The 20,906-nt window shown below is 40.2% G+C and overlaps 1 protein-coding gene across 1 annotated transcript; it reads left to right on the forward strand.

Moving 5' to 3' along the window:
* The first annotated feature begins 282 nt into the window (after positions 1–282).
* Positions 283–20,410, forward strand: LOC101551627 (olfactory receptor 5D18-like). Its single transcript, XM_055143739.1, has 3 exons — positions 283–435; positions 7,774–7,871; positions 19,489–20,410. The coding sequence occupies exons 1-3, from the start codon at positions 283–285 to the stop codon at positions 20,408–20,410; spliced, it is 1,173 nt and encodes a 390-aa protein (XP_054999714.1).
* The last annotated feature ends 496 nt before the right edge of the window (positions 20,411–20,906 follow it).

The raw sequence follows: 20,906 nt of genomic DNA on the forward strand, positions 1-20,906 counted from the left end.
GAAACTACAAAAATTTATTTTCAATTAGTAATCAGAAATATATTTTTTATAGCACTCTATGGACTGGAGCGATAGCACAGCGGGTAGGGCGTTTGCCTTGCACATGGCCAACCCAGGTTCTATTCCTCTGCCCCTCTTGGAGAGCTACCAAAAGTATCTCACCCACCTGGCAGAGCCTGGCAAGCTCCCCATGGCATATTAGATATGCCAAAAAAAATCAGTAACAAGTCTCACAATAAAGACGTTACTGGTGCCCACTGGAGCAAATCGATGAGCAACGGGATGACAGTGGCAGTGACAGATTCCATCAAGCTGAAAAACTTCACCTCTAAAAATATTTCTCCAATTGAAGACTCAAAAGTTAAAAAGAATACACTCAGGGAATTAATTCAAAATAGTGAATTCAAGGCTGAAGAGACAGCAGAGAAGGTCAGGGTAACTGCCTTGCATGCAGCTTACCCAGTTTTGATCCTCAGCAACAGATGGTCCCTGGAGACCCACAAAAAGTCCCACCAGGAGTGATTCCTTATCACAGAGATGGGAATAAGCCCTAAGCACCACCAGGTGAGTCCCAAAACCAAAAGATTAAATAAACCTTAGGACTGGGGAGATAGTTCAGGGATTAGGGCACTTGCCTTGAATTTGATCCACTTTGGTTCAATCCCCAGACTTGGGAGGGCCCCAATCCAGGACAGAGATGGAGGAGACCCTAACTCACCCCTGACCCACACCCAAGCAATTTATAATTAAAAAACAAACTCAAATACCCACATACACCATACAATCCAGTAAAAACAAGAAAATGAATGGAATTTCCCTAAAAATGTACAATTTTAAAAACAGAAACAATAAAGAAAAACAAACAATATCCTTAATCAATAAGGAAACACAAATCAAAAGCACAATCTCTAAAGAGAATCCTCATACAATAGAAAATGTAAACTGGTCCAACTGCTATGGAAATCAACATGGTGGCCTCTCAAAAAATTGGAAATACACCTACCAAACCATTTATCAATTCATCTCTGATATATATCCAAACAAATAAAAGGATCTCAACAAAATATCTGCATTTGCTCATTTATCACAGCATTGCTCACAATAGCTAAGATATGGAAATGGGACAGATGCCCATAAAAGATGAATGAATGCACAAAATATACATGCACTGGAATATTATTTGATCATGAAAAAGGAAGGTATCTTGCTATTTTCAATAATATGGATGGATTGTGAGCACATTATGTAAACAAAATAAGCACAATAACTATTACGTGATATTGCTTCCATGTGGAATCTAAAAAAGTCATACCTAAAAGCAAGCCAAAAAAAAAAAAACTCTTGGAGTAGAGGCCAGACAGAGAAAACAGAGGAGTGAAAGTGCTTGCCTTGCATAGTTGACCCTAGTTTGATCTCAGAGGACATGGTTCTCAGAGCCAGACATAACCCTGTGCACCACAGGGTGTGGCTCCAAAACTTGAAATCCCTCACCTCCAGGGGGGTGGGGAGAACCAGTAAATTCTGGTGGTTATTATGAAATGAGGGGTAGGAAAAATAAAACTGATAGTGTTTGAGGGCACACATTTGTTAATGATAAATTATAAGGCTTTAACTGCATAGTATAATGGAGAAAATAGGTAATGTGATAAATCACATTAGCAACCATATTACAATATATGAACTGCAAGTATACAAAAACTGTTCAGATACCTGCTTTTATTCCCACTAGTAGTATAAAGGGATCTATTTTCTTCAATTCTTAACAAAGCTTGTTACTTTTTTGTTTAGGGGGCCACACCTGGCAATACTCAGGGCTCAGTCACTCTTGGCTCTGAACTCAGAAATTACTCCTGGTAGGGCTTAGGAGACCATAGAGGATGTCAAGTATAGAACCCAGCAAGTACCTTATATACTCTACTATCTCTCCAGCCCATTACTTTTATATTTTAATTTTTTTAAATTTATTATTATTTTTATTAGTGAATCACCATGAGGGTACAGTTACAGATTTACATAGTTTCGTGCTTGTGTTTCAGTCTTCCAGGAGTTTGATTTTATAGTCTCTGGATGTTGGATGTTGGTGGGATTACACAGCATCAGGGGCAGTCCCTGGATGTGACCACTTAGCTACTGGAAAACAGGGAATCTGGGCGGAAGAGGCCCAGTCCCCATCCGAGCAGCCTTGGAGGTCTCAGCCCCAGATCCCACACACCTGGGTTCCTCTACCGGTTCCTTCATGTGTGAGGCTCGTCAGAACGTATGGAAAGGGGCCTTGAGCATGGCTGTTACTAGGTTCTGGAGATCTTTGGCCGCAAGAACTCTGCTCGGGGTGGGAAGGGAAACTGAAGTCCACCCCCTCCTAGGGGCCCCGGGAAGACAGCCAGGAGTGGGGGCAAGAGACACTCAGCTGTGCAACATCTTGTAGCCTAGTTCTTCATCTAGGAGAACTTGGCAAGCTACCAAGAGATTCCTGCTCACATTGGAGAACCTTGCAAGCTCCCCATGGCATATTCATATGCAAAAACAAGTAAAAGTGGAGTCTCACTGCCCTGACCCTGATAGATCCTCCAATGTGGCAACATTGGAAAGGACAAGTAAAGAGAGGCTTCTATAATCTCATGGCTAGGATGAATGGAGATGTTACTGAGACTACTCTGAAATTTGACGATCAATGGGATGATGATGATGATGATGATGATGATGATGATGATGATGATGATGATGATGATGGTGATGATGTGTTTCAGTCAAAAAATGCTCGAGTTGCCATCACTCCACCAGTTCCCATTCTCCAATACAGATGATCCCATTATCCCTACCACCCCCTTCCCTTATCCCCCACCCCACCTGTTCTCTATGGCAAGGCATTCCCTTTTGTTATCTCTCTCCTTTTGGATGTTGTGGTTTGCAAAAGAGGTTCAAGTTATAGTCTACTTTCAGCACGTATATCCCAACCCAAGCGGGTCTTCCAACCACAATTTGCTTGGTGTTCCCTTCTCATTCTGAGCTGTCCTTTCCCCCAGAATGTGAAGCCAATTTCCAAGCCATGGAGAAAACCTCCTGGTGCTTACTGCTACTTTTCTTGGGTGTTGCTCTCCCATTATATTATTTTATATTTCACATATGAGTGCAATATTTCTATGTCTGTCTTTCATTTTCTGACTCATTTCACTTAGCATGATACTTTCCATGTTGATCCACTTATATACAAAGTTCATGACTTCATCTTTTCTAACAGCTACATAGTATTGCATTGTGTAGATGTACCAAAGTTTCTTTAACCAGTCTCGGGCACTCGGATTTTTTCCAGATTCTGGCTATCGTAAACAGTGCTGTGATGAACATACGAGTGCAGATGTCATTTCAACTATACCTTTTTGCCTCTCCAGGATGTATTCCCAGAAGTGGAATTGCTGGGTCAAATGGGAGCTCAAATTATAATTTTTTGAGGAGCGACCATAATGTTTTCCAGAAGAGTTGAACCAGTTGGTATTCCCACCAGAAGTGTAGGAGGGTCACTTTCTTCCCACATCCACGTCATCAGTGGTTGCTTCTGTTATTTTGGATGTGTACCAGTCTCTGTGGTGTGAGATGGTATCTCATAGTTGTTTTGATCTGCATCTTTCTGATGATTAGTGATGAAGAGCATTTTTCCATGTGCCTTTTGGCCATTTGTATTTCTTCCTTGAGAAAGTTTCTTCTCATTTATTTGCCCCATTTTCTCATAGGGCTGGATGTTTTCTTCTTGTACAGTTCAACCAGTGCTTTATATACCCTTAATATCATCCCCTTATCATATGGGTATTGGGTGAACATCCTTTACCATTCTGTAGATTGCCTTTGTATTCTGGTCACTGTTTCTTTTGAAGTGTAGAAACTTCTGAGTTCAATATAGTCCCATTTGTTTATCTCTGTTTCCACTTGGTTGATCAGTTCCGTGTCATCTTTCAAGATACTTTTAGCTTCAATATCGTGCAGGCTTTTGCCGACCTTGCCTTCAATGTACCTTATGGATTGTGGTCTGATATTGAGGTCTTTAATCCATTTTGATCTGACTTTTATGCAAGGTGTTATGTCGAGGTCTATGCCCATTCTTTTGCATGTGGTTGTCCAGTTATGCCAGCACAATTTGTTAAAGAGACTTTCCTTGCTCCACTTCACATTTCTTGCCCTCTTATCAAAGATTAGATGATCATCCATTTGAGGTTTTGTGTAAGGATATTCTACCCTGCTTCATTGGTCTGTGGCTCTGCCTTTGATTCAGTACCATGTTGTTTTAATTGTTACCGCTTTGTAGTAGAGTTTTAGGTTGGGGAGGGTGATGCCTCCCATAGTCTTTTCCCCAAGAATCGCTTTAGTGATTCGTGGGCAGATTTTGTTCCATATGAATTTCCGGATTGGTTAATCCATTTCTTTGAAGAATTTCATGGGTATCCGAATTGTGTTTGCATTGAATCTTTTTGGAGGGTTTTGTAATTTTGACAATGTTGACTCTCTCTATCCATGAGCAGAGGATATGTTTCCATTTCCTCATTTCCTCATTTATTTCGTGGAGTAGAGTTTCATAGTTTTCTTTGTAGAGGCCCATTACCTCCTTAGTTCAGCTGATTCCTAGGTACCTGATTTTCTGGGCACTATTGTGAACAGAATTGCATTTTTTCCTGTCACTTTCCTCTGTCCTATTATTTGTGCATAGGAAGGCCATGGACTTTTGGGTATTGATTTTATAGACTGTGAATTTACTGTAAAAGTCTATTGTTTTCTAAGAGTTTCTTGGTCAAAATTGATTAGAATATTGTAATTATTTAGGTGACGTTCTAGTACCTGTCCACTTTAATGTCTAATAATGTAAGTTTAAAATCTTTTAAGTTTATTCAAATTCTGGAATCAATCAAATCTCAGGGAAGGATATGAGATTCTTTATTTTACTCTGCATGTTTCCCATTTTTCTAATATGCTCAAATCACTCTCACTGTCATAGTCATCCCGTTGTTCATCCATTTGCTTGAGCAGGCACCATTAATGAGTCCACTGTGAGACTTGTTGTTACTGTTTTTGGCATATAAAATACATCATGGGTAGCTTGCCAGGCTCTACCATGCATGTGGAATACTCTTAGTAGCTTGCAGGACTCTCCGAGAGGGGCAGAGGAATTGAACCTGGGCAGGCCACATGTAAGGCAAATGCTCTACCCACTATTCTATACCTCCAGCCATGTTCTAAATACAATTTTTTTATTTAATAAAATAACAGTATTCATATTAATTGTGAAAAAGTTCATAATTGTGAATCTAAGGTCTTAATTAAAATGTGTAGCATAATTCTTTCTATTTCCATGTGCTCTCCGGTCAAATTTCCACTTAAGATATTTGAAGTAAATGTATATGCATTTCATATCTAATATAAATAGTATATTTTCTATGAAGAATTTTAGACTTGGTACCTGCAAAGCCAAGAATCACACAAGGAAATCAGACTTAGTTCTCTGATAAATATCAGAATGCAATATAGAAAATTTATGATCTTTATCTTAGTTCAATATAAATATTTTAATAATACATGCCAGTACACATTACAACTCATTCTTGACAAGTCAGTTTCTAATTGTATTTAAAAAAAATTTCCTCCTTTTTATTGATTCACCTTGAGATACAATAACAACCAGTGCACATTTTCCCACACCAAAATCCCAAGTATCCCATCCCTCACTGCCTTGTTCCAACCCTTTCCCTGCCTGTAGCAGACAATTTCCCCCATACTCTCTTTCTACTTTGGTTACATGTGGAAGTCGATGTGAAGGTCTCATTCTGTTCAGCAGGGAGAACCCTTCGTGGGGCTTAGAAGGGGACGCAGCTGAATGAACAGAAGCAGAGCCGGAGGAGGGAGAAAAGGCATTTATTCTATGGCAGTTACAGTATTTTATACTTCCCTGCTGGGAGGAGCTGGTATACTATGCATTCCAGGACCCCCAATAGAAATGCAGGGTGTGGCATGGGCTTTAGCTAGTAATAAACAAATGCTGATAGGATAAGATCAGTAAGATTAGGAGTGGCAACCTTTGCTAGGTGTGGCATGGGGTTAGCTAGTGATAAACAAATAGTGACAGGATAAGATCAGTAAGGTAAAATGGCTCCCTACAGTTACATTCCATATTTAGACAGCAGTCCCACCACCACTCAAAACTGCAGTAAAGGCAATGCTAGATGACTTGTTTTGAATTGCTTGTTATGGATAGAATATAATGTGCAGGAAATTCTGTGTTGTTCTCTTCCTGGAGCTTTAGTTTATAGTCTCTCAGTCTTGGCCTTTGATGGGATTACATGGTGATGGGGACAGTTGGTATGACTGCCAAGCTACTGGAAAACTGGGGACCTGGGGGGAGGAAGCCTAGTTCCAATTCAAGCTGGCTTGGAGATCTCAGTCAAGGGTTCCCGCATACCTGGGTTTCCCAGCCAATATGCTCTTTGGTGAGGTTCATCCCATCTTGGGTGAGGCTCATCCCCTCTTGGGTGAGGTTCGTCCAACCATGTGGAGAGTGCCCTTGGGCATGGTGGTGGTTGGGTTCTGGAGGTTTTCTGCTGCTGGGATTCTTCTCGAGGCAGGGAAGGACACTCAAACTGCCCCTTCTGTGGTGCCCCAGTGAAGACAACCTGCACTTCTCATTGGGTTCTGGAAGCTAGTGGTCTCGGGGGTTTTTAGGGGGAAGGTGGAGGGACTATGCCTGCCCCTGTCTGAGGCACTCTGGTGAAGTTGTACTGGCTTAAAGTTCGGAGGCATCTCTGCAGCGAACTGCTCGGTTTGGAGATTCTTCTATGTGTCTGTGGGTCTGTAAGGAGCTTAAATAGCAGCCAGAGGCAGTTTTGAGGTATGACTTCCATGGTTCCATGAAGATGGGGGGGGAAGTGAGAGGGACCAGCCCATCCCCTATTCCTTGAGACCTGGAGTTTGTCATCACTGAATGCACAAACCTTCACTTCTATTGGGTTCTGGAAGTTGGCAGTTACTGGGGTTTTTAGGGGACAGGCGGAGGGATAATGACTGCTTTTGTCTGAGGCACCCCAGTGAAATCAGCCTAGCTTAAAGACCAGAGGCATCTCTTCAGTGAGCTGCTGGGTTCAGGGATTCTTCTGTGTGTCTCTGGATCATGGCCGTTATGTGGCTTAGTTAGCAGGTGAAGGAATGACACTTGCCCCCATCTGAGGCACCCCAATGAAGTTGGCCTGGCTTAAAGTTTGTGGACATCTCTGCAACGAGCTGTTTGGTTTGGAGATTCCTTGTGTGTCTTTGGATCATAGCTCTAATTTCCATATTTTCCAGAGAAATAATCTACTCCCATATGCCCTGCAGGGTGCATATGCTCACCCTCATTGCTCTGCCCACCCAGCCCTAAATGTGTCTTTTGATCTTTTTTGAGATTTATGGGTCTCTAAAATAAGGCCAATAAATGAGCTCATAGCACAGTGGGTAGGGCATTTGCCTTGCCCACGGACTACCTGGTTTCCATTCCTCTGTCCCTCTTGGAGAGCCCAGCAAGATACCAAGAGTATCCCGCCCGTGTGGCAGAGCCTGGCAAGCTACCTGTGGTGTATTGGATATGCCAAACACAGTAACAACAAGTCTCACAATGGAGACGTTACTGGTGCCCGCTCGAGCAAATTGATGAACAACGGTAGGACAGGTAGGACAGTAACAGTGATAGCTGAGCCAGAGGTGATTTGTCTGTGTGGCTCCCATATACCTAAATTTTTGTCCTTAAATTTCTTGGCAAACTAGGCCCCAAGTTTTGGGGGTCTGGTCAAAGGCACAGCAGCAATTTGGGAGTATCTGGAAGTCCGAAGGGACCATCAGCTGCTGATGCAGTTGCCCCACAGGTACCAGTTGGCCTGTTGGCCACACCATACCACCACAGTTTCTAACTTTAAAACTGAGATGGATTTATTACATATTACCAAGTTATGGTATTCACTATTATTAATGAGATTTTTATATCTATTTAATTTTAATTATAACATGAACACCTTTTGTCCAACTTTTCTCAGTAAACTATAGTGTGACAACAAGCATATTGGCAAATATATAAACAGACGTGTTATTTGGTATCAAGTATTCACTTGTATCACTTGTCATTCTGTTGACCTCCAGTTTGTTTGAGTGAGTGCCAGTAACATCTCCATTTGTTCCTGTCGTGTGCTAGTGTAGCCCAATGGCGTCTTACCACTCTAGGAATACTAAGAGCCTCAGGCTTTCAATGATCATGTCTGACCATATCATAGGTGGGCTGCCACGTGTTCTTTTGACATCTTGTGGAACCCAGTCAGTAACAGCTCTAGTACAGTGGTTCGTTCTAAATCGCATTATGGGTCTGGCCCATCTGATTTTTGATGTCTTGGCAAATTAGACAGCGTCCCTGATTCTTGATCCTTGGCAGAGGTCAGAATTCCAGATTCCTTCTCTCACTTGAGTGAAATGTGATATTCCAAGCATAACTATTCGAATTCCTCTTTGGGATACCCAAATAGCATTCTCATCTTGTTTTTGTAGGCCTCTGAGGCTCATGTTAGTGTAGAAAGAATGGTGGAGTCGAAAAGATGTGCCCAGAGCCAGAGGTTCTGCATCCTTTTAACCACCTCTTCAATGCTCTTGAAGGCATTCCACGCTGCTCTCCTCTGCCTGCTCAGTTCAAGTGCCAGGTCATTTGTCATGTTGAGTTCTCGAACTAGGTACACATAACTGCTGCATTCAGAGATGTTCGTCCTGTTGAAAGCATATGGAACGTCAGGAACTAGTCCGTTTCTCATGAACATTGTCTTTGTGAGATTCAGCTGTAGTCTGACCTTGCCATACTCACAAAGTTGGCCAGCATTTGTGCCACTTGGCTGATATTTGGTGTTATGAAAGTAATGTCATCAGCAAAGTGGAGGTGGTGTAGTTGCTGAGTGTCTATCTTCACTCCCATTCTTTCCCATTCCAGTCATCACATGACATTCTTGAGAGTGACACTGAGAGTTTCGGTGAAACTGTATCACCCTTTCTTAACCACTCTCTTTACGTCGATGATCACTTCTTTGTAGAATGGTGAGATCCTGGTGTCAAATCTGTAATATAGTTCACAGAGGGTCCTGATATATTGTTTGAATACTGTTTGGCTAGGGCTTCAATGACCGAGTCAGTCTCAACAGAATCAAAGGCCTTCATTAAATCAATGAATGTTAGACAGAGCAGCATCTTGAACTCTCACGAAACCTCAATGAGTTTGGTCACAGTGTGGGTAAGGCCAATTGTGCTGAATCCTTTTCGGTACCCACCTTGCTTGCCAGAGTGTGTCCTTCATTTAGTGTTCTGCCAATCTTATTCTGGATGACTAGACTGAATAACTTGTAGACAACAGACAACATTCAGATCAGATGATAGTTGCCAATGTCGTGGATGTCTCCCTTGTTGTACAACAGGACAGTCCTGCTGGTTTTCCATTGGGACGGAACATTTCATTCAGACAGGTAGCATGTGGAGAGCTGAGCCAGTCTATTGACCAGTACTCTCAGCAGATGCTTCAGGTGTTTGGGTCTAACCTTGTCTGTACTGGGATTTCAGAAGGGAGAACTCTGGGAACAATATATCCATCCTGCGGATTTGATATGTGGTCAGGTGGACATGGCTATCACAGAGATCCAAGTAGAAGTCATGGTTAACCTTTTCATTGCCATTCTGGAAGATATGATAGATCCATCAGGATGTTGGAGGGCAGTCATCTTGGTCTTGTAGTTGGCAAAGGACAGGCGGGTATTGTGAATACGTTTCCTGGCTTCTGCCACACCAGCAGTCACTGATGCTCTTCTCTCTTTGAGGTTTTCATTTATGGCTTCTCTGCACAGCTTTTCAAGCTCAGACTGTTTCTTGTGACTGCCTGAAGCTCACCCAAACCACATTGGCGAATGAGTTTGAGAATTTCCAAAGACAGGCATCTTTTTGTGGCTTTCTTTCTCTCGGCATTCCTCGCACAATCATGGAGGTACTAAACCAGTTGATAGGATTCTTTGTCGATATCGTCAATGATGGAATCTTCCCATATTGCCACAATAATGCCAAAGAGTTTCCAGTTGGTGGTCGTTCTGGGAGTTCTCTTCTTAAACTATGCAGCCCATTCTCCCTGCCCCATGAAGTAGAATTTCACATGAAGGAGATGGTGGTCTGATCCTGTTTGGAATTTTGGGAGAACAGCAACATTGGTCAGGCAAAATCATCGATTGAATATGATGTGATCAATTTCATTGGTGGAACTGTCCACCCGGAGACTCCATGGTTCTCTAACCTCAATGTTTCACCACCTCATCGTGGCAAGGGGGCAGTAATGGTGCCAGCTGGTAAAGAGTGAGCCAACAGGTGCCATCCAGAGTTGCAGACAGGTGCAGGGCTGGACTCCTTGCATTGACTATGTCAATCAGGCCAGTACCTTCTCTATGGAAGCAGCATGTCCATACACAAAGTGTGTGGCATGTTTGTCAGCGTGCAGATTGTTACAACATGCCACCCACATGGCAGAGTCTGTCAAGCTACCTGTGGCGTATTCAATATGCCAAAAACAGTAACAAAAATGGGCCTCATTATCCTGACCCTGAAAGAGACCCAATACAGAAGTGTTGAGAAGGATGGACAAGGAGAGGCTGCTAAAATCTCAGGGTGGAATTAGACTGCCAAAACGAAGAAGGGTTAAAATGACTGTCTACACTTTTAACGCACATACGCTGGAATCAAAAGCATCTATCAAGGACCTGATGGTACAAGTGCAGAAGACCAAGTACAATGTTATTGAATTGATCAAGTCAAGAAGGCATCGATCACATCACACCATTTTCGACACTGGAAGAAAAACTGTTTCTTGGAACATGTGACAGTAGAGGAGTCGGTGGTATCGGTGTCCTCGTCAACACAAACTTGGCCATGAGCATTGGTTTGTTTGCCTAACAACCCAAATTGAATGCTTATGTTTAAATATATGTGGCTTATTGCTGGCAGTTTCTATCTTCGTCATCTATGCACCAACATCCAACTACGACAAAGAACAAATTAAGAAGTTCTACATGGAGTTGAATAAGTTATACAAAGAAGACCACACCTTCTACAAGGTCATTGTCGGTGATTTTAATGCCAAGATAGGACCGAAGAGGTCACCTGAAGACCTACACATTGGGACCAATGGCCTAGAATAAAATGGACAGGGTGAGAGACTCTCTGAGTTCATCATGTGGACCAAGACCATCCATGGTAACTCACAGTTCCAGAAGGCCGAATCTAAACATATAATCCAAAAAAAAATAAAATAAAATGGATTCTTTCATCTTTGTTTATCAGGCATTTTGGTATGTATTTCACTACTGTTTTTAGCAACATCTCTCCAAATCCTTGATTGGTTTATTAGCTGCTTCTAGCTTGATAAATACATCTTGGTTCTAATTTTTTGATATTTCAAGATAATGGCACAATAAAGTAACCATTATTGTGACAATTAAATGTAACTACATTTAAAAACCTGTTAAATTACTCTCCTAGTATTCTATTTCCTTTAGAGCTCTACTTGGGAGCTCCCCACCCCAAGAAACTTCTATAGGAAAAAGTGGTACTCAAAAAAGTAAAAGAAAAATAAATTCAAAAACCCTATAAAAATTAAAATACAAAATGGACATTTCTCAGAGAAAGTCTGAGGAATATCCAACAGCCATATGAAAAATGCTCATCATCACAAATTACTATAAAATATGATCAAAACAAGAATAAGATAGACACAGAATGACTGCATCCATTTGTGTAATATAAACCAACACAATAGGAGACCTGCAGGGCTGTCACTCAGTGTCCCCTTGTCAGGAAGCAGCACTGGTGTTTGTTCTCATTGTTTTGTTTACAAGTGTGTGAAGTTAGGTTAGATATTGACCCAGTATTGCCCAGACAAGAACTCTCAAGGTAACACCCTGTGCTGAGTGCTCTCTCAGTGCTCGCCAAGTCCTGCTGGAGACAAGGTCTCTCTCCTGGGGCCCGCAGTTCATTCCTTTCAAGGACTGTCCCTGACTTTCCTCCCCATGGCACAGGCCTCAGACTCACTGGCTACCTTCAGTTCTCTTATCAAATAAAAATGTGCTGCTTGTTTTCCCTCAAACGTAAATACCTTTTACTTATTTATTTATTACACTTTTGGCTTATTTATTTATTTAATACCCTATAAAACAAAGTCCCTGGAAGCGCACAGCTGCAAATGCGGCCATATGACCTTTTATAGCCTAGTTCTATTATAGCCTGGTTCTCCCTCTCAGAGAATCTAGCAAGGTATGGAGAGCATCCTGCCCACAACCAACAGCAGAGCCTGGCAAGCTCTTCATCGCATATTTGATATGCCAAATACAGTAACAATGATGGGTCTCATTCCCCTTACTCTGAAAGAGCCTCTAATGTGGCACCACTGGGAAGAATGAATAAAGAGAGGCTGCTAAAATCTCAGGGCTAGGATGAATGGAGACATTACTGGCATCTGTTTGGGCAAATTGATGATCAATGGGATGAGAGTGATACAGTGATACAATGAAAACCTAAGGCTGGTAGAGATAAGGGCCTGGAGGATTGCCCCACAGCTTGGAAGACGATCTCTTGCGTTGGGGGAAAGGCAGGTGGGATGAAGAATAGACCACTAAGAAAATGATGGAGTGATTGCTCAGGATGGCAGATGTGTCCTAAAAGTAGATATTGGGCCAAACATGATGGCTGCTTATTCCTATGTTGCAAATCATAATACCCAAAAGGAGTGAGAGAGTAGGAGGGAATGTGTCTGCCACAAAGGCACAGGTTGGGAAGGAGTGGTGGTGGCAGGAGGGACACTGGGAACATTGGTGGTGGAGAATGAGCACTGGTGGAGGGATGGGTACTCGAACATTATTCGATTGAAAACTAATCATGAGAATGTGTAAGTCTGTAACTGTATCTCATGGTGACTCACTAACATTTTAAAAAATAAAGATATCATCTCAGAAACAGACTGGAAGTAATTGGGCAAAATTCAAGGATCTTGTTTACATTGGTGGTATAGAGAAGTTGTATAGCTGTATATCTGAATCACAAAATCAATAACACTGGGAATAAGAGATTCAAACAACCAAATTAAAACATTCCTGCCAAGGATACAGATGGGGAGATGGGAAGGGTATCTGGGGACAGACACTGGTGAAGGGAAATTGAGGCTGACAGTAGGATTGCTGCTGGGACATTGAATACATAAAAATCATTGCAGAATAACTTTGTAAATCACAGTACTTCAATACACTTTAAAAAAAATCAGAAAGTAAACCTCACCACACAATACTAAATGAGAGAGAATATGAAAGACAATGCAGGTATGAGAACTAATTATTTAACTTTATATCCAATTATAGATTAATACATCTCTATATCAAAACATACAACATAATTTAGGATAAATGCTTATTTCTATGTTAGCTTTGAGATGCTTTTTCCCTTGCAAGTTTTGTGCTTCACAGGTATCTACATATGAAATAATTAGCATTTAATTCAACATTTGACAAAAAGATTAATGAAGATCATTTCAAGATGAAAATGTTTACTAGTATTTAGAAGAAGATACATACTCCGAAAATTATATGACCTATTATCTTATGTAATTGTTCTGTGTGGTCTCTAGAGCTATACTCGAATGATAGTCTCTTGGGTTGCATCATTAAGGTCATGACGGTATAAATGTGTAACACCAATTATCATTTTGTCAGCTATTTTATCTCCCATTACTCTACAATCATTACATATTTTTAAATCCTTAAAGGGAAGATCTTATTTCTTCCACTTGTACTGGAATACACAGTATTCATGTTATATTTTTTCATTTGTTATAGAAATTTATCTCAGCAAAAATTTTTCTTCTGTCCTTTCATTTTAACAAAGCTTCCATATGACTGAGTCAAATTTTTCTACATTCAGGTGAGCCAATTCATTTCTTTTGTGGTTCCTTTTTTTCAAAGGCCATCAAGTTTGAATAACCCTTGCAAATAAAAATATAAACGAGTATCTATATTGTCACCTACTTAGTTTACTTCAGTTGTTCCTTCTCTCTCACCTCATTGAGTATTATTATACACTGATCTTTTTTTTTTCTTTGGTCACACCCTGCAATGCTCAGGGGTTAGTCCTGGCTCTTTACTCAGGAAATCCTCGTGGTGCTCAGGGGATCATATGGAATTCTAGGAATTGAACCAGGGTAGGCTGTGCAAGGCAAAGGCCCTACCTGTTGTGCTACTTCTCCAGCGCCTGATTTTTTTCAATACAAAGTAATTTTAGTTATCTTTATCTCAGTATGGTTATCCTTGCCTTTTTTTTAGAATTACAGAATTACATAAAAGTAATTCCAATAAGAAAAGGAGTTATATATATATTCATATTTATATATCGGCTGTGGTATATTCTTTGTAATGTTTTGCAGTGTTCCCTGGAGTAGTTCCAATTGGAATAAAACTAACCTGGGCTCATAGTTTCAAGTTTATTATTTCTTAAATGTCAATAATATTGCAGAGCATGCTAGAAACAGAATAAGAAGGCTGTGATGGCAGCACCGGAAGTAGGAGAGACTGAAAGGGAGCAATAAAAAGTTTAGGATTTTCAGCAGTTTATTTTTTAGCTGATTTAACTGTGTCACTCCATAAGTACCTGAACTTCCTACAAGGGTCTGAAACCCCCATCACAGATTGCAAACGGAAACACTTGGCTGGGGTCCTAAGGCAAGTGCTCAAAGACAACTGCATGCTTCCTGTGCTCCTGCTGTAACCACATTTTCTTTCTTCTGTATCAACACTTGTATAAATTTACCAGGTATCGGAATGTGGCCTCAGTGAGCTAAACTAATTTTTCAGGTTCATAGGAGAGTGACTGGGGCAGCAGGATGCGTTTATTCTAGTAACAGGCCAGTGCTTCAGCTGTGAGGCTGCTGTTCTTGCTACTAGCAGGACAGCCTGCGAGTTGGTGGCAGTAAGGACTCCTCTAAATTGTAATTGTATTGTCTCCGGTGGTCCTTTGAAAGTGATCCCACACCATTTGGAGACTCCAGTGAATGTCTGGTGGTGTAGGGACACCAACATTCCAGGTCCCATTTGCAATCCGTGACTGGCTGTTAGGCCGTTTAAGGAAGTTCAGTGTACTTACGGATAAACACAGTTAAATCAGCTAAAAAACCAAATAAACTTCTAAAAACGCTAAACCTCTTGTTGCTTGCTTTCAATCTCCATTTACCACTCATATAAACAAAGTGCTGAAAGTATGTTTGTGGGGAAGAGATGGGTCAGAATCCACTGAATTATGTTTATCCTGCAAGGCGATGCTTTCACTCTCAATTCTGACCTGTATGATGGTTTCGCACTAAGCCTAGAGAACAAATAGCAAAGCCTGGAAAACACATGAAATAAAATATGCTTATTGATAGAATTTGCAAATCGGTATTGTTTCTGTAAATTTTAAAGTATTTTTGGAAAATAAAATTACACATAGTGTAACTATCGCAGAATCAAATGAGAGTTAGCAAAATGTTAATTGATAAATAAAATGTTCAGAGATATTTTAATGATGCTATATATATAACATATATACATATGTGTGTATGAAACTTAAAATGTTTGTATGGCAACTGATTAGAAACTACACAGTGTAAAAAACTAAAGCACGCCGAGGGGGGGTGAGCACTCGCGGGCTCTCCGGGCGGCTCTGTCTCACCACCCGCGTTCGGTGCTCTGGAACCGCAGTGTGTGGGCTGGATCGGGACGGCCGGTGGTGAAGGACAGGCGAAGGAAGAACGAGGACCAAGCTAGTTGCTGATTAGTTACCGTTTATTCAATCTTTCATCTTTCTCATCTCCCGCACTCCCAGCTCCGGCCTCTCTCTGCATCTACTGCTCAACTGCTGCCTCTTTCTGGCTTCTCTCTCTCCTCCTCCTACTTCTCTCCTGATCTCTCTCTCAGTGGGTCTGGCCCTCGGAAACAAGATACAAAACCAAAACCGAAGCCTTCTTTGGGCTGAAAGCACTCGGATTTACATCCCAAAGACCAGGCTGGGCTGCAGCAAGAAATCTACATGACAACTACAAACTAGACAGCACCTGAAATTTACATCTCAAAGACTAGGCTAGCACCTTAGATCTGCGGGTCAAAGATCAGCTAGGTTTCTGTGACAAAAGGTTTCTGACAAAACTCCAGAAGGCAGCTGGAGAAGGGGAAATATTCCAACATCTCCCCCCTTTTTGTTTAGAACAGATTTTAACCATAAAATAAAATGCTAGGCACAAAAGGTTCAATAACACTAGCAGAACACCTATTCTCTAGCACAGATACGCTTTCAGCAGGACCCATCCAAGGATGAAATCCCATGGTTGTGTTTCTCCTCTCCTTGTCCAGTAAACATATAAGCATTCACAATATTAATCATTTTGTATGGGCATAGCAAGAGATGCATAAAACTTTTAGAATTGCTCTCCGGGGGTCACCTCATCTCAGACTACAGCGCTCAGGCCAGATTAGTCATTCCTCACCCTAGCAGGGTCCAAATCTAGTTATCACTGTTTGGATCATGACAGCATTTGTCCATGATCAAGCTCTTAACTTATAGTTAAGCATTAGGCACTTTGGCCAGGCCCATCTCGATGCCAGGGTAGCACACAACTCACCGCTTGCCCTGGGTCCTTCTTGTCCCACGTCGGGACCGTGCTTTGGGGGTGCTAGGAAGTAAGGGCAGCTGAGGCTTAGGTCAAGAGAACAGATGCCCTGGAGGAAAATATCATGTAGAGTCAAATGACTCCCAGGTTACAAAAGCATAACATTTGTTAAGTCTTCCTGTGTCCATACAAAAAGGACTTGCTCTGAATAAACTATGCAAAGGACTCAAGGAGAAGAGAAAAACATTATTTACAAGTCAACAGAACACCAAGAAAGAAGCTACAAATAAACAAAGAGGAATAGGAGCACTGTAACGGGAGTAACCCAATAAACCTAAACTACTGAGGCTATGTTATCCTACAACACAGGGTTTAATTTCAGTTAGTAATCAGGACTATAATTTTTATAGCACTCTAATTTAGAATAACTTTCCTTCTGCCTACTGCAATATTAAACATCAGGAAGTATTTCAAATCCGAATTTCAGGAAATAAAAATGATTGTAATAATGGGGAATAATATTTTTTAAAAATACAGTGTTGAGGCATCAAGCAAATGTTGCAGAATTTGACCTGACTGATCTCAGGCAAATACAAATAGCAGACTCTTAAGGGAGCAGAAGATTTATTTTCATGCTGGCAAGCTTAGAAGACTCACTGTCCAAAGTCTCAGCCTCCAACACAAGCAAAGCAGGAGGCATTTTCTTTGATGAGATCACAGAGTAAAGAGCAGGATCAAAGGGAGTGTAATTAGCAAACAGGCAACAAACAGGGAGCAGAGAAAATGGAATCAGCATACAGTCAGGGAATCCACAGAGGGCGATCCTGAGGGAGTGTGGCAGTTGCCCTAATTGACATTTCTGAGAGTGATCTAATGGACCTCTGCTGTGTCCAGGTTCTAAATAGTTGTATAAATCACTTCTGCATCTTAGAACCCCTTTTTGTGCCACATTAGAACTAGGGCGTCTATTAAAATAATCCAATATATATCCTTATTTTCTGTAATTCAGGAAGCATTTGTCCTATAAGGTTTCAGGACTACTTATTGTGAAGCATGATTCAATACTATTGTTATACATTGCAAGGTACAACAAAATTCAGAGGTAACTGATAGATTTACTTCCTTAATTTTGTTCTATGTTTTAGCATTAGACTTCAATTCATGCATTCGATAATTGATGATTTGTGGGACATGAAGTCATTCTAATGTGCTGGGGAGTTTTCTATAATGTCAGAATGCTTAGACAAAATTAACCAGCTAATATTTAACTAAATCTTGATACTCTCTATTTGGGGGTATAATCAGAGTCCATAGGTTTACATCTCAGCCGTCTCGGACTCTGCATTCTACATCACTACTCACCAGCCAGTTTCAAATTCATACTGTTACTCAAACTTTGCAAAAAAATGATCACAGGTAAGAGAGGTTCTTATGTACCTTAAGAATTTAATTAGCACCAAGGTTGGGTCTTGGTATATAAGAGAATTCCGGCTTTACTTAATGTACTCTTGCTTCTTGTTAAGGAATAGACTGCCAAAGAGTTCACAGATGGTAAAGTATGAGAGAGTATGTTCAGAATTCAACACCTTAAACAGATAACAACTTTACAACTTTTCCCGTGCATCTCCTCTTATTTACCCACAGAGAAGCCTCCAAATCACATTATTTGAGATTTTATGGAGACTTTATTCCAAGCATACAGAATAAAATTGTTAACTCTGCTAGGTTGATTCAACCTCCAGTTTCTCTGTCACTCTCAGTATTTCCTGGTGCGACAGAAAGTTCCAGCAATCATATTATAGGATCCTTTCCTTGGAAAAGACTTGCCATTCACATATGGTTTCCAAAATCATATCATATACACGTGAAAATACTATTTTATTTTCCTTATTCTTTAGAAAATTTTAAAGATTTGAGGTAAATGCTCAAATAAGGAGAAATCAAAATATATTTTCCATGTCATTAAAGTATAATGTTCACAAATTCACTTATTCACAAAATGTTACTGAGCATTTATTCTATCTTAGTGTGTTCTATCTTAGCATGTATTCTTTGTGTTGCATTCTATCATATTTTGACCTCAAGAATAATATATTGGGGCTGGAGCAATAGCACAGCAGGTAGGGTGTTTGCCTTGCATGTGGCCGACGTGGGTTTGATTCCCAGCATCCCATATGGTCCCCCGAGCACCTCCAGGAGTAATTCCTGAGTGCAGAGCCAGGAGTAACCCCTGAGCATCGCTGGGTGTGACCCAAAAAGCAAAACAACAACAACAACAACAAAAGAATAATATATTGATAAGGAAATGACAAATATAACATGACAATTTAATTATATATGTATATATAGAGTTACTAATGAGAGAAATTATTCTGACCCTGAGGAACAAGTCAAAGGCAAATAAGATTAACAGAGAAATAAGAAACCTAGAGAATGTCTAGAAGAATCCAGATAATTTTTAGGGGAATATCAATACTGTAACAAGATGTTGGTTATTTTTGTGAAATAACGTACTTGTAAATATTGAGTATAGTCATGTTAAACTTGCAATGACCAGTTGTATTATTTTTGTTTCTCACTAACTTGTTTTAATTTATAGCTAATTAAAATGCACAAATTTTATATTTATGATCAATTAAGGAAGTAATTAAATTTAGCTTTATGGACAATAATGATTAAAACCAAGTAGTTACCAATCACTATTCAAGGATTAAGAACTAATCACTATTTCCACATTTAACATTCCTATTCCAAACTTACTTTCTTAGTTCTCTTAATAAACTTTTCTATTTTATTCACAGGTACCTGGAAAACCAGAGTGCTGAAGCCACATTCATTCTCTTGGGCTTTTCAGAATACCCAAAACTCCAGGTGCCTCTGTTCCTACTGTTCTTCACCATCTATACAGTCAGTGTGGTAGGAAATCTAGGCATGATCTTGGTTATCAAGATCAATCCCAAACTCCACACCCCCATGTACTATTTCCTCAGACATTTGTCCTTTATTGATTTTTGTCACTCTACAGTTGTTATACCCAAGCTTTTAGAAAACTTAGTTGTGGAAGATAGATCCATCACTTTCCCAGAATGCATTGCTCAATTCATCTTTATATGTATATTTGTGGTGACAGAATTCTACTTGTTGGCTGTGATGGCCTATGACCGGTTTGTGGCTGTTTGTAATCCTTTGCAATACACAACTGTGATGTCCCAGAAGCTTTGCGCCATGTTGGTGGGTGCATCATACTTTTGTGGTGTGTTTTGTTGCATCACCCTGTGCAGCTTCCTAATGAGATTATCTTTCAGAGGAAGAAATATCATTAACAACTTTCTTTGTGAATATGATGCCATTGTCTCTGTGTCTTGTTCTGATATCCACGTTATCCAAAAGATCACGTTTGCCTTTGCTACCATCAATGAAGTAAGCAGCCTGATGATCATTCTAATCTCCTATGCTTACATTTTTATCACAGTCATGAAGATGCCTTCTACTGGAGGGAGGAAGAAAGCTTTCTCCACTTGTACCTCCCATCTCACTGCTATTACCATTTTCCATGGCGCCATCTTCTTTCTCTACTGTGTTCCTAACTCCAAAAATTCATGGCTGATGGTCAAGGTGGGCTGTATCTTTTATATAGTGGTTATCCCAATGCTCAACCCACTGATCTACAGTCTTAGAAACAAAGCTGTGAAAGAAACAGTTCGGAAATTACTCCGTATCTAATTATGCAGTGATAAAATATAAAGCAAAACATGAGATTGCTTCTCTAAAAACTACTGTTATAGTTATTCTATATATAGTCCATCCTGAGTACTATATTTGGTGACATTCTATCACCTGTCTAATGTCTTGCAATATAAATTGAAAATTTCTTAGCTTTGTTCAAATTCTGAAATCATCCACATCTCAATTCAAGGATGTAGAATTCAGCTATCTTGCTCTATATGTCTTCCATTTCTCTCTTTTTTAATACAATTATTTTATTTACTAAAAATAATATTATTCATATTAATAGTGATAAAACTCCTAATTGTAAAACTTAGATCTTAATTAAAATTCACAACATGAACATTTCTTCTTTAGCATCTATACCATTTGATATCCTTTCAAGTTTTTATTTTAGAATCTGAAATGAATTTATGTGCATCTCATATATAATATGAATAGTTCTTATGAAGAAGACATTTACTCATTAATATAAAAGTAGACTATATATAAA

The sequence above is a fragment of the Sorex araneus genome, chromosome 6, assembly GCF_027595985.1.
Source record: "Sorex araneus isolate mSorAra2 chromosome 6, mSorAra2.pri, whole genome shotgun sequence".
In the NCBI taxonomy this organism is placed as follows: domain Eukaryota; kingdom Metazoa; phylum Chordata; class Mammalia; order Eulipotyphla; family Soricidae; genus Sorex; species Sorex araneus.

What these genes read in the sequence shown, in the direction of transcription:
- LOC101551627 (XM_055143739.1), top strand. Translation starts at nt 283, where the DNA reads ATGACAGTGGCAGTGACAGATTCCATCAAGCTGAAAAACTTCACCTCT. An exon ending in AGACAGCAGAGAAGGTCAGG is followed by an intron (nt 436 to 7,773) that starts GTAACTGCCTTG and finishes TTGGCAAACTAG; the next exon opens with GCCCCAAGTTTTGGGGGTCT. An exon ending in CTGATGCAGTTGCCCCACAG is followed by an intron (nt 7,872 to 19,488) that starts GTACCAGTTGGC and finishes TTTTATTCACAG; the next exon opens with GTACCTGGAAAACCAGAGTG.